Raw genomic sequence first — 14,699 nt, 5'->3', positions numbered from 1 at the left:
ATGCATGTCAGCTTGCTTGCCGCCTGTGCGAGTGGATGCCTGTGGTGTGTGTGTGTGTGTGTGTGTGTGTGTGTGTGTGTGTGTGTGTGTAATGGCTTGTATCATACCATGCCATATAAAACTGCACACTTTTGGCAGAGTTTCTCGTCCAGTGTGTAGCAGCACCATGACACATGGCTCTGCCTGTCACACACCACAGCACCGCTCTCTGTGCAGCGACACACACACACACACACACACACACACACACACACACACACACACACACACACACACAACATCCTCCCAGGAAAAACAAACTGCACTTGAGCGCAAACAGTTGCACGCAAACAAAACATGAGCATCGCTAAGAAGCTTCTTAAGAGTCGCACACACACACTAAGAGATGCATGAACATGAGGATCATAATCTCATTATGCACACACACACAGACTCAGCCCAGACCTACATGCAGAAGGTGCACACACACACACACACACACACACACACACATGCACACTTGTGGCACAGTAAATAAAGTTCATTAACCCGTGCTAATTAGCACAAACACTGTAAAGCCTCCCTGGGAGAACAAGAAGAGAAGGAAACATAGGAATTGAGGATGGGAAGAAGTGAATGACTTTATTGTCAATAAGGTAGGTGGGGGAGGAGGGGGAGGAGGGGGAGGGGGCTCGACAGAAGGGCAAAGAGGTGAGGGAGGACGGGAGGAAACCGAGGAGGACATAGGGGCAGATGGAGAGGAGGAGTGGGGGTAAAAGATGGAGGGAGACAGATGGAAGAAGAAGGACGGAGAGGGGGTGAACATGGAGTTGGCCAAGGTTGTTTGAATCTCTCAGTCTTTTTAGGAACTGGCAGAATGGAGGGGAAGCGATGTTTATTAAAGGAATAGTTCAATATGTTTACTTTCTTCTCGAGAGCATCGATTATCAATCTCACGTCTGTGTGTTTTGTACCAAGCTGGTGTCGGGACTCTGTTAGCCTGGATTAGCATAAAGACTGGCGGCAGGGAGGACAGGTTAACAAACACATCGATGTCTCTAAATCGGCCTTATTTACAAAACCTATCGTTGACCAGTTTACCCCCAGAAACAGTTGCATTATTTGTTGTGGCGGCATCGTGGGGCCGCACCCGGGTCGCAGCTCGCAAAATGGATCTGAGACAGAAAGCCTTGTTCTCTAATTCAGAAAAAGTTTGAAGCGCTTCTTTCTCTCATCTTCGGAGAACCCTCGAGATCCTCACACTTCCTCTGTTGTCTCATTGGCTTCTTCTCTCCCCTCCTTCCTGTCTTCACACACACACACTTACACCCGCGTGCACCCCCAGTTTCCCACCTCAGTTTATCACCCATCCTCCTATTCATACCCGTATCTATCCATCTCTCTCCCTCCTCCTCCTCCTCTGCCTCCCTCGCTCCCCAGACTTGATATCCCAGTCAGCCTTCTACCTCTGCGTTCCCCCCTTTACCTTGTTGCCAGCGAGGGAAAGTGTAAATTGTGTTTCTTTAAATACCCGTGTCTTCCTTGAGCTTACAGCTTGAGGGGGGGTGTGGAGGAGTGGGAGCGAGGCGAGAACAAAGAAGAGCAAGCCACAGTGTTTAACTTAACGTCTGCGAAGGATAGATAGGTCTCTCCTTTCATTTTTTGCAGCTCGGGCGTTTATCCTGACTTAACTGTTTAAACTCTGGCTGAACCTAATTCCCCCACCCCCCCTTTAACTTTGCTCTTAAGCAGCTTCAAGGTAAGAAGAACAGCTGTATCTGTATCTGAGGCTTATCGGGGTCACACGCTACCGGCGAGCGACTTTGTTTGTGCTCGTCTGAACCGGTTTGCACCGGCCGAGGTGTTGCCCGCGCCACGTTAGGACGTTTCATGCAATTTATCAACTTCCCCAAAAACTTTTCATCTTCACTTCAAGTAGTTTAATCTCTGGCACCGATCTCGATGCACGCCCCAGTTAGCCGCGACCATCTGATCGTATAATGAGTGGATTTTAAAAAACGCTGCTAAGAGATGCACCAAGTATCCTGATGCAGTTAAGTTGCACCCACACACTTGCTGCAGCTAAATCAAATTAAATGTATCCGATTAATATTTGACTGATAGGGCCAACGAAGCTGCTGCCATGATCCTACGCTGTGTAACATAACGTGATTTGGCATTAATGGAGCTTTAGGTCCATGATACAGAGTAAAGTTAAATCATCGTTAAAAACTTTTAGATCTCATTCTGTCAGAGCCACCTTTAATTATGAGCTCGCATTAATTGATAAGGCCTGAACATAAGTGTAGTGGTTTTATAATTTAAGATTCCGTAGTTTCAGAGGATAATTAACTTTTATCTTACTTTATTCTTACTTACTCATTAAACTTCTCATGTTTTATTGTTTTATTTGGCCTCTATCTGATTTTATGTGTCTTTGCTTCTACTTTATTTAATTTACTATCTTTTTTTATCATGTTATAATAATACAAATAATATATAATCATTTATTATTTTTGTAAATTACCTTGAGCTGGACTTTATGTCTGGAAAGTGCTCTACAAATACATTTTATTCTATTAACATTATGATTCCGAAGCATATAAAAATGGCTTTTGACATTGTAGAAACAGATTCTTTAAGATTTGTCCTTTTAAAAAGCAGGAATAACTTGTTAATCACTCATGTAAATAGTTTCACACAGAGCCATGAACGCGGGTTCGCTCTCATCCTGAAACTCCAGGACTCCAAAGACACAAGTGTAGTTTGGCAAACTTGTCAGAGCTCATTGCCGGTGGCTTGACGAGCGATGCACTGGGACAGCCAGTCCACCCCAAGTGTTCATGCCAAGTAGAGGAGCTCTTGTGATCAGCCGCAAGAATTATCCCAAGATGCTATTAAAGGAGACACTAATCCGTGGTGCACTTGACCACACGTTCAGCCCCCAGCCATCATGGTGCTCAGATAAACTAACCACAAGGTCAGAGCTCCAGTAAAACACCGCAGAGAGCGACTTGCTCCGACACGAAGGGCTCTGAGAGTGCTGTTTGAATCCGACTAGCAGGCGGCAGCTGCACCTTTTAAGAGCCGTTATCGCTCTGATTCCTCTGAGTGCAGAAGAACCACCCTCCACTTCTTTTATTCTTTAATAAAACCTGATGTATGCTGAGATGCTGAACCGGCCGTCCGGCTCACAGATGACAGAAACGCTCATATTTGCCGCCTGCTCCTCTGAGCTCATGTACCGCAAATGTGTGTATTTGATGCTACATGCAGTTAGTTTGCTCGCCTCCTCAGCTGCATTCTTCTTTTCCCCATGTCCCCCCCTCTTTCATGTCTTGATGGGAGTTCCGCCGAAGCGCACTTAAGCAGATGTTCTTCCTGCAGAAAAAAAAAAAATCAATTCCTCCGCCGGTGCAAGGATGTGATAACGCTCCACGCCGAATATAAACCTGTCTCCCGCCTGACAATTTGGTTCCAATTAAAGTATTTATACGTGGCATCTTTTCAGGGGTGAGGAGACCGCTTTGAGGCACATCTTCTTATGAGATGTTCCCTCCGTTGGCTTGGTCTTGTCGTCAATTATGCCATATTTTTGTTTTTCCAGAGATTAGGTTGAGCGAGCACTGGCACGTTTCGATGCGAGTAGGAAGAGAGAGGGGATCACAAAGCTTTGTTGGGGGCACTCAAGGCCGCAGCAACTTAGCACAGGGAAAAATAAATCCATGTTCGGCATTACTTAACGAGGGGCTGTACATTTTAGTATCCAGCTCTTGTTCTGATTCCCACAGTCGCCTGCCACCCTCATGAATGCAAAGAGCAGAATTAGCCTGCACCCTCACCCGTTATCAAGGGAGCGCCGTTAAATACCATAATTTGAGCCAATTTGAATACTCATACACACCCAGACGGTTCCCTGTTCAGTGGTTTTTGTGGCACACCAGTTCCAGCTCCAGCCTTTAGAATCCCCTCATTATGCTGGGTCATTTGTATTCTCTTTCTCTTTCCTTCTGACCTGCTCATTTCCATAACGCCGGTCCCATTCCGGCTTGTTCTGTACCAGCGGATACATATGCACGGCGTTAAAAACCTGACACCGATATCGACAAAAGAGGGTTAGAACACCATTAGAGGTATGAGACATTGCTCTTGTTGTTTCTCTGACCCGTCAAGAGCCAGTGTCTGTCGCCGTCTCTTCATCTCTCGCTGGTCCCTCAGGTCGTGCGGTCTCTGGATACCAGGGCCGCCACTGACTCATCACTCTTACATTGGCCTCGCAGTCAAACAAGCAGATAGCCATTTGTCTGCTTTTTTTTTGTCCCCCTGACAGCATGACCGTGTGTGTGTGTGTGTGTGTTGTGTGTTGTGTGTGCACGCACATTGTGTCTGCGCTTTCAGAAAGACAGATAGAGATATATAGATAATCTGACAGGCAGAGAAAGAGATGGGTGCGGGGGTGGGGGGGTTGGGAGAGAGAGAAAGAGAGGGAGCGAGGCGAGTAATGCTTTTTGTGCGTTTATCTGATTTGTGTGTTGGTGTGCGCGACTGTTTTTTTGCTTGTGTTTTCATACATAGGTGCAGTGTCTCTGTGACTTGTCTGTTTTGCCTCTCCATCGCTCTGTCTTGATGATTTTTGTTCCCTCCCCCCCTCTCTCCTTCTACCCAGACGACGACCCCTTGCAGCCGGTGACCTCAGATGAGACGGTGTCCGTGGGGGGCACGGTGACACTGACCTGCCGGGTGGCCGAGAGCGACAACTCCTCCCTGCAGTGGTCCAACACGGCACAGCAGACCCTGTACTTTGGAGAGAAGAGAGGTGAGAGGGAGGGAGGGCTGCAGCGACACGTGGGGAACACGGGGGAAGAGAAACAATGAAAGTGTCACAAAAGCAACCCCATCTCCGACATAACACTTCAAATCCCGCTAATTTACTTTGCCAGATATTTTTTGGGAGGCAGAATAGTGTAAATGCCTCATAGATTATTTTCCCACCCCAGGAAATGTGACATTCCTGCACCCGAGAGATGTTGTAGAGAGGAGGCTGGGTAGAGCAGCTCCGTGGATTAAGTGCATTTGACAACAGAGAAATGTTTTGTTGTTTGGTTTATGCTACGTAAACCAATTATTTGTGGGGGTTTTTTTTAAAGAAAGATTGTTGTTTGTTTCAGGTGTAGAAAAAAGTCCACGCTTTCCATTTCGTGCTGCGAATCAGTGTTGAATTCCTCTAACCTCAACCGACGGCTTCCAGTGGCTTGCACGTAACCACCAGAACCTTTAATTTGCAGGGTGTGTAGGGAAACCACATTAAAATATGTTGACCGTGCGTTACAGATATAGATATAGAATTATCAGTGTTAACTTTTTGCGTTGGCAGTGAAGCGTTTGCACATACTTTCAAAATGAATTTGTTGTGGCCCCAATTAAACACGGTCAGTACAAGAGTCACAAAGTCCAGATTCAAGTGATGCACTTCTGTTTACACTGAATCCCTGTCGACCACATCGCACATCTGATTGCAATCTGTCCAAAACACCAGGAGGAAAATAACTTGGTCTCTAATGTGGTTTAGTTATATTAATTAGAGGATAACAGAGATACATTAACTAACATAAACACGTGCATGAATTGTATTTATGGATAATATGTAAGCGACAAACATTTTAGATTCTAAAGCTTTATACATGACAATCCCCCGGCTGTCGGAAAAAGCCTGGTGCACGTTCTATATGTTGATATGTGTAGAGCCGCTCCGCTAAAGCCTGTCAAGCTACAGGAAGAATGATGGTTGACTTCGGTGTAACCCTGTCATCACGGCCGAGGCTACTTCCACAAACCACTTACGGAAATAGTTTGGCAGCCGTGAATGCATAGAGACAGATGTATATCTTTTAAACATCTGGATAGAAAGCGATGTCGCGTCGTAATTCCATCTCCCACGAATGCTTCTCAAATCCATTTACACGTTTGATATCATATATCGATGCAGATAAAGATTAATCAAAGACACGTGAACTGAGAGAGAGAGAAACGGAGTCTGCGTTGATAACAGCATAAAATCTGAGAGGCATTTACGTTTCCTGCAGAACCTATTTCTTCATGCACGTTAGTTCAGGGTTTCAATAAAGATTTGTTTGCTCTTTTGCTGAACAAGTAATTACTTTGATTATTTGAGTCAAAAGCTTTGTTCAGGAGAATATCGCCCAAACAAAAACCTGAGGGAACTGAGATAGCAAACAGCGTGTTATTGTAATACTGCACAGTGCCGAACGTGCAACAAATGAAATCAGACGATGAAAACAAACCTCAGTGTTTGACGGGCTGCAGCGCGTCAGCATGGACAATTCAATACTCGATTAAAAATAAAGGCTTATTATTTACAAAAATTGTTATTGTAGAATTTAATGACGTCAAACAAAACACAACACGACCTGTGTTTTGAAAAGTAAAAAGGACGAGAAAAAGAAGAGTCGTGGAAAAGATTGTCGCCGTAAATCAGGACTGACAGTTTAAATCAGGAGTTTTTGTACTAATGATTACTTTTGACTTTTGCGGTTTGTGCGAAACATTGTCAGGAGTGAAAAGGAGCAGAGGCCAGATTGAGGATAAAGTTAAGAACATGTTGGCTGTGATTCAACATGATGACAAAAATACACAATAATAGTAAAAGTCAAATGACTTTAAAGGAAAACTTGAAGCCTGATGAGCTGAAATGTTTGTGTGTGATGTCAGGTCTTTGAAAAAAGTCTGACATCGCACAACAGACTTGAAGCGTAACGGGGGGGGGGGAGCGGTGCCGACGGGAGGACGGAGCGACGGGAGCGTTAGAGAATTGGAAACAATGGCGAGGAGAGGGATAGAAACACTCCCTTGTGCAATAACTGAACACTTAACAGCAGAAGTGAAGCGATACAGAGACGGAGCTATGAAACAGCGAGAGCAGAGACAGATAGAGCGCCAACGTTTTGGCAACAGATAATTTGGACGACAGAGGAAGGCGAGAGAGAGAATGAGGGAGTGAGGTGGGAAAGGACAAATGGAGAGATCAGCAAGTGTTTTACTCCAGATGGAGCTTCAGCCACAGAAAGAGAGGAGGGGGATAGAAAGTGAGGCTCTTCTCTGCAATGACACTGTAGGTCCAACCTCTCTATTTGGGGGGAATTGAGATGAGTGGTGGAGGAGGACGAGGAGGAGTGGGAGAAAGTAGGAGGAGGGAGCGAGCGGGAGCTGCAACTCCCCACAGCAGTGGTCCAACATGCACAGCAGATGCTGTACTTTGGAAAGCAGAGAGATGAGAGACAGAGAGGGGAGAGGAGGATGAAGGCAGCTCAGAATCCCTCCCTTCTTCCATGTCTTCTCCTCCAAAGGGCAGCAGATGGTGAGAGAACGAGAGGAGAAATGAAGATCTTGTTTTCTTGACAGAGGAGGAACGGAGGCAGTGATTGATGTGGGAAAGGTGAAGAGTGATGATGAGGGAGCGGGAGGGAGAGAGGAGTGGTAAACATTAGACCACGGTGTTTTGGGGACAGGGGAGCAGATGGAGAAAGAAGGAAAGACCCATTGATGACTTAACCTGAGTAGAGTTTCAAAAGAAAAGCTGGAAGTTGGAACACTTTTTCAGACCTAAAGCCCCAGAAACAACTGTGTGATCGTTTATTTTCTGATCTGACACCTAATTAAGTTTGTTAAGTTTAGGCATCAAAAACTACTTGTTTAAAGTTCAATTCTTCGTATAAGACTCGACCTATGTGGACTAACTTTATCCAAAATGTTTCCAACAATGAGATAACATAAATTCTAAGTGAAGTAAATATTGTGATCTCTATAAACACCAATGTTGATTGTGAGAAAGCAGCATCTTCTTCTCAAAAAGTCTTTGTTTGAGGTGATTTCTTCACCTTCATGTTCAATAATTTGTGAAAACATTCTGCTGCTTTTGGGGCGAGACACAGAAAAAACAAAGTCTCGCCGACAAGGACGAAGACGAATAGATTAAGAAAGTAAAACAAAAGGCTGGCGGGACCTGAAAAGTGAGGCCGGGTGCAGCAAAAACAATGACTGAAAAATTCCTCACTGATCCAAAAGATAGATTGAAAGAGAGCAGCAAGTCGTCTACGCAGTTGGCCCGGGCGGCGGAGTGCAGACAGTGTGTTTCAGAGGTAAGACAGCAAGACATGAAGTGATGAGAGGAAGGAGCACGGAGAGAGAGAGAGAGAGAAGGATACACCACAACAGGAATGGAAAGGGAAAGTTGATTGAAGAGCGAGGGAGGCTGGGGTAAGAGATGGGGGGGGGGAAGAGAAAAATCAGTACGTTCCCACACTGCGCAGCGTGAGCCGGGCGTCGGAGAGTTGAGAGAAACGGATGGGTGGAGGTGGCGGGCGGAGCAAGGAATTGACGAACAGCGTGATGAGAGCTAGAAGAAGAGGATGAGAATGATGAGTGACAGCTCCTCACTGTGACGGGCGCCACGCTGCAGAGTCACACGCGTTACGAGGGCGAGATCAGAGGTGGTGGATTCAAGAGTGAGAGAGAGAGACGTGTTCGTTTAGAGTTAATCCAAACCCTGAGTCCTGTTTAAACAAATAATCTGTGTTGGGGATGCAGGGCCGTCGTCTTATAAATGAAGATAGAGAGAACGTAGAGGATGCTGTACTTAGTGTGAAGACAGAGAGTGAGAGATATCACAGTATAGAGAGGGGAGAAAGGATTTTGTGAAAATGATGTGAGGTTGCAAAGGAAAAGAAGCCTTGGATTTGATTTATACAAAAGTTGTTACTCGCAAATAATGTGAAAACTGATGGAAAAACCCGCGCCTAAGCTGTGATGTATGAAATGTTGATGTCGTTGGCATAATCGCAGGGTCACATCGATTCAGTGCGGCAGGTTCGAAAGCTCCAGATGACTTTCATCATCGTTCAGGCATCCGAAGCCACTGGTACCAGTTTAATTTGACCCTGCTTGACGCAGCTCTGGAGGCTACACACTGAGCTGTGGAAGGAACAGACCCTGTTTTGTTTTTTTAAAGCTACATGGAAATGGAACAGAAATAAAAAAAAAAACATAACTGAGAGAACCAGCCCTGGTTTCAGTGGAGCGGAGCAAAATGTGAGAGTCCTGCAACTGTAACTCGCCAAAGATAAAGATGCAAAGCAAAACAGGAAGTTAATTGTTCAGGGACACAAAACCCAGTTGTGTTTATTAAAAAAACGGATTCAACGACAGAAATGCTTTTTTTTCCCGCTAATCCTGTCGTGTATTAATCTGAGTGTGAACATTTAGAGCAAAACAACATGTTATTACGCTGCGAAAACAAATTATCTCATATCTGTAGCTAATTCAAGATATGTTGATACATTTTTAATTCCCTTTAATTTGAGATACAGTGATTTATTTTAAGAGCCTTTTAAGGAACCACAGATACCCCGGAGGAACTGTGTGGGGGCGGATGGATGGATCGACGGATGGGTGAGCAGAGAAAAAAGAGCCAGTGCCGCTAATAGAAGAGATTAGACAAGTAGGAAAGCATGAAAACAGATGGGACCTTAATTTAATTCTAGACTACCAGGAGACGGAGGGAGAGCAGGAGAGACAAAGAGACGAACACGAGGGACGTTAAAGACCGAGACACGAAAACAAAACAAAGCAATGGAAACAAAAGAGGGCATCACAGAGACATTTGGCTTTCGGCTGAGCCGGAATCTCGTATTAATGCAGTGCATCAGTGGAGAGCTTCTTCCAAGGAGACTCTCCACATCAGAGTGAGTAAATCTTAGAAGTAGTTCATAAAATCCTGTTTTAAAAGTCTGGGTTACATCACAGCAGACATCCCGGGTCTGGTCACTGGAGCTGCAGCCTCTGAGGGGACCTGGACTTTTAAACCCCCAGACTGTTGACATATATGACAATTACAAAACTTACATTCCCTGTCAACCATAGACGGTTTAACAAGATAGATGTTGTGTCTCCTCTTCCTCCCACGGTCCAGAAATAAAGCCCAAATATCCCAGATACGCATTATTTGGAGCCAGAGTCTCCATAGTAGCGTCCATTCGTGTGTTTGAACAATGAAGCTGCACCAAGTTGCACATACTCATAATCAAAAAACAGCAAGTGAATAAAAAAATGTACATATTACAACACGTGGACACAAGAAAACGTTTCCTCCACCCTGAAACGATTATATGACAGAGGCACTGAATATTCAGTTGATTCACTTCCAGCTGGATAAATAAGGATAAATAAGAATATCTGATTCGATCGACTGCTTGTGATAAAAAATATATATATAAAAACATAAAATTATGTTGCTGGGGGAAAAACACACTCAAAACATTTATGGAACGATTCACAAACTAAACCAAGGTTGTGAAGCGTTAAAAGCAAATTCAGCTGCTTACTTTAACGGTCCTGCTCAACCTGCCTGGACTTGTTGAGCATGAAGCTACATCACGTCTCCACCTGTGACGCCGCCTCGGAACACTTTGCTTATTTCTTTCACATTTTTTGTCCAAGGACCCTGGTAAATACTTCTCAAGCCGTGTTTATTCCATTTATTCTGTTTATTTCATGAGGCCAGACTGGTGGTTTACAGGGAAGTGAACCCACAGTGTGCCGACAGTAAAAAAAGACCCACAGTACAAATACTCAAACACATTTCCTCTCCAGTAAAAAAAAGAAATATATATTTGCTCTCAGTCCACCTATAATTTTATTTACTTGTCATATTTCCTTTCTATAAAAGCATATCAGCAGACATCAGACAGGCGATTTCCCTCAGAACAGTTTAACGAGGTAATGGGCTCTCTGGTGATTTATAAACTATGTTCCACGAGGATCCTGCTCCTCCTTCCTCCTCCTTCCTCCTCCTTCCTCCTCTGCCTGTGGTGGAAATGACTCTAACTTGTGAATCATTTCATTTAAAAAGACTCGCTACGCCCACTTCTAAAGTTTATGGAGTTAAACTTTGACACAGTCTTAAGCGACGCGAGCGCAACGCAAAAAAAAAACAACCAACATTGATATTGATGGAAGGATCCGCGCGGAGCCTCACGGAGGAAGAGACAAAGTGACAATGAGTGCTCACAGCACAGTGCGAGGCGTTTACTCCAAATGCACGGCGAGAGTTGTTTTTTGACATTTTCTGAAAAACTATTGATCCGCATCGCATCAGTCAAAGTTTTTCTTGGTGTCTGGGAAGGCTCTCTGGAGAATGTATTAACAACAACCATCACAGGACCCGAAGACTGCCGCAAGAGACTTTTTTTTAAAATCAGGCACTTGAAAGAAGGCTTTTTTCGTCTGAACTCCACTTCTCCATGTCTCCTTAAAATAATCACTTGTAATGGACGACAAGGCGCACGGAGAAGAAAGAGACGTGCGCGCACGCGCCGAGGATTCAAAGTGAAAGAGAAAACCTAATTTATTTTCGAGGGTTAATGAAGTCAATGTATGAAGAACATCTTGTGTTTGATTCGGAGATTTGAACTTCCGCCTCAAGATAGCAAGGAAAACAAAAAATCAATAAGCTCGACATAAAACAGAACAAACACACATACGTTGGTGACGTGTTCGTTTAACTGGTACAGCTCTTAATTTGTAATAAAAGGCAGAGACAGTCAAAACGTACATGCAGTCTTTTTAGTTTTAATTCCGCAGCTGATTTCTCGGCCTGTGATAAAACAGCTTTATCCAAATAAACTCACATTTGACAGGAGACTTCCTTAGGACCCCGGCAAAACACCTTCCACGTCATAGTGATGGAGTAAGAAAAGTGAACCCTGGTGTGTGTGCACTGTAAGTTGTGCAAGAGCCTTATTTACGAAAAGCAAACCTTCCTTTCCTCTGGTCCTCAGCATCACAGCCGCCAAGTTTCAACACGATCAGATAAAGCGATTGTTGAGAAAATCAAAAGACAGATTGACAGTTAGATAAATCAACGTTTCGCTGTTTTGGCAAAATATACAGACGCTCACATGCTAAAGACTCGAATGGAATCAGAATCAGTTGATTGACACTTTCAAATACATATTTAACACAATGAACATGGAGGCAGAATAAAAAAGAGCTGATAAAAAGACATGAAATCACACAGACATGTATTCGAAAGACACATTTTAAAAATACATCAGCAGACGGCATTTAAAAAGAATTTAAAGTGCTTGTGTTAATAATGGTAAAGTGCTTCTGATTCTACGATGAGTGAAATCATGTATCTGACTGTATAGATTCCCTCCAGAGTTTACCTGCTGTCTACAGACCTAGAACGAGTGGGGGTTTTGAATCATATGAATATGCTGAATCACTTCCTGTCAGATAATAAGATTGATGCATCTCTCATGTCAAGTGCAGCCGCATCCAGTGGCTGATTAGCTCGGCTCAGAACACAGACCATAAAGAGCTCGCCTTGCTTTGTGGACATGAAAACAAATCTTCTGTGTGTTTTCCCTTTTTCCAGTCTTTATACAAAGCTGATCATCTATAAACCCCCCCCCCCCCCGCCCGCCGCCTGGCTTTAAATCTAATACACAGACACAAGCCTGTTACCAATTTTGTCTCGGCACGACAACAAAGAGGCGTATTTCCCAAAATGCACAAGTAAGGATTGGACCATGTGAGGACATTCTGCCTTTTTAAAGAAATAAAACGATGGAGAAAAGAGCTTCACACACAAACACACACACACACACACACACGTACCGCACTGAGTATCAAAGTCAATTAAATCAAAATGCTACAAGGACGTAAAGGGGCATGAAGAAGAGAGCCGGAAATATTGTCATTGTACTTGGCATGACTCTGACGCTTTGACTTTAAAAAATGAGCAGTGAAGCTGACGCAGTGGCTCGCAGACAAACCCGAAAGCAGCCGGAATGTGCAGGCTGATAAAGTGGCAGCCGTTGTGATAATTGCTTCCTTGAATTTTTTCCCATAAAGGTGAGGAAAAGATGGAGAAAATAATCTATTCTTCTGCCTTATATATTCTCCTCTGTCATGGTTTCTTTCTAATCCTGCTGGCACCAGGCTGAGCAGCCAGCGTGAGCTGTGTCTTCTCCAGGTAATCTGGCTCTTAGGATGTGTCATCAGTCAATGTTATTTACCAGAAATCCCCAATGGACATTTTGCGCTTCTGTAAATACTACACATCAGGATTTCATTGGCATGTTGCTGGAAGCCGATGCACCGCCGGGAACGTTTCCCTCTCAAGTTTCGACTGGAACTAATGCCTCCTTGGTTCTGTTTGCACCACTCTGGGCAAAGTTTGGTTCATCTCCCTCTGTTTGCCTCCTTTCATTGATTTGGCATATATTTGTGCTGCCGCCTCTAAATGATTGCTTTTTTAAAAAATTCCGTCTGAAGGTGCATGTGAGCGAGTGAGACAAGAGGATTGAGAACGAGGTGCAGGCAAAGGAGGTGCACGGCGTGTGAAGCAGACAGAGGTGTGTGTTTATCAGGTGTTTCACAGTGTTTCACACTGATCCAGGATCAATTGGCGCCCTCAGATCAGCGGGGACCGTATGATCAAGGGACGCCTGCGGTCACCGAACCCAGATCGACTGTCGGAAAGGACGGATAATTAGTGAACTGAGAGAATATTCAGAAACAGATGGGAAGATGGAGGCGACGTGTGTGTGTGAGAGAGAGAGAGAGAGAGAGAGAGAGAGAGAGAGAGAGAGAGAGAGAGAGAGAAGCAGTTTCTCTTCTCAGTGTCAACTAGATGTGTAAAATGTAAAACAAAATGACGGCGTGATTTAGAGAAACCGAGAGGGCTGGATAGTAGAGGAGGAAAAAGGCAGGAAATGAGATGGACGAATGTGTTGGAAGAGCAACGGACAGGGAGGAGGAGGAGGAAGAGGAGGTGACGTGAAATGAAGAGATATAGAAATATTGGTCCGTAACTGATGTACTTTGCTTCAGCAACACGGCTTCTCCCCTGTGCCAATAAAGCAAATCTAAAATTGAGAGAGTTCTCAGCCGAGTGGAAACTTGGTGGGAAAGGCATGGGGAGGCAGATGAAAAAGGAATATATGTATGTGCACTCGCAAAGTGTTATGAGAGAATTTCCTTCTCTATCCCGATGTGTTTGAAGTTGAAAATAAGAAAACCATGAGAAAGATTGAGGGAGGAGGAAGAGGAGGATTAGTGAGGAGGATTTGGAGGAGGAAGAAGACAAGTGAGCAAGTAACAGCTGCTGTGACCAGATCAACAGTTTGGACGTTTGGGGAGTATCGGGTCTCAAGTTTGATCTGCAGACAAGAGCTACTGTCTGCACACACACACACACACACACACACACACACACACACACACACACACACACACACACACACACACACACACACACACACACACACACACACACAGCGGAGACGTGCACCCTCTGTGTAATCAACACACACGTAAACACCGCGGCTTGTTAGCGCAGAGCCTTTAAAACCCTTTCTACCTTCGTACACATTGTACAAACACAGAGTTGCACAGTTGACTGAGCTGCTATTTGTAGAATTATTTCCATGACAAGTTTTCAATTATGCTCAATATTCCTCCCGCACAGAAACAAAGGAGTCTCCTCATAATAATAATGCAACACTACAGAGTCAATGAACGGTTCCGACTGGGACCGGTGTGTCACCATAACGTTTTATTCAAGTGCAGATGTTTTCTGCTCTTTACAAACATGCATCTCTGCAACGTGAAAGTTACTCGTGAATTTAACTGTTTAT

General features: G+C 44.4%; 1 protein-coding gene across 3 annotated transcripts in view; it reads left to right on the top strand.

The window, feature by feature from the left end:
• cadm3 (cell adhesion molecule 3) overlaps positions 1 to 14,699 on the top strand; it is an 84,139-nt gene that overhangs the window by 30,591 nt on the left and 38,849 nt on the right. For all 3 annotated transcript variants that reach the window (XM_047342008.1, XM_047342007.1, XM_035171248.2), the window contains exon 3: positions 4,646 to 4,795. In XM_047342008.1, coding sequence (XP_047197964.1) covers positions 4,646 to 4,795 — 150 coding nt within the window. The remainder of the gene's footprint in view (positions 1 to 4,645; positions 4,796 to 14,699) is intronic.

This window comes from Hippoglossus stenolepis, chromosome 11, assembly GCF_022539355.2.
Source record: "Hippoglossus stenolepis isolate QCI-W04-F060 chromosome 11, HSTE1.2, whole genome shotgun sequence".
Taxonomy (NCBI): Eukaryota; Metazoa; Chordata; class Actinopteri; order Pleuronectiformes; family Pleuronectidae; genus Hippoglossus; species Hippoglossus stenolepis.
Note: the sequence above shows the minus strand (reverse complement) of the source record. Positions and strands in the feature narration are given on the sequence as shown.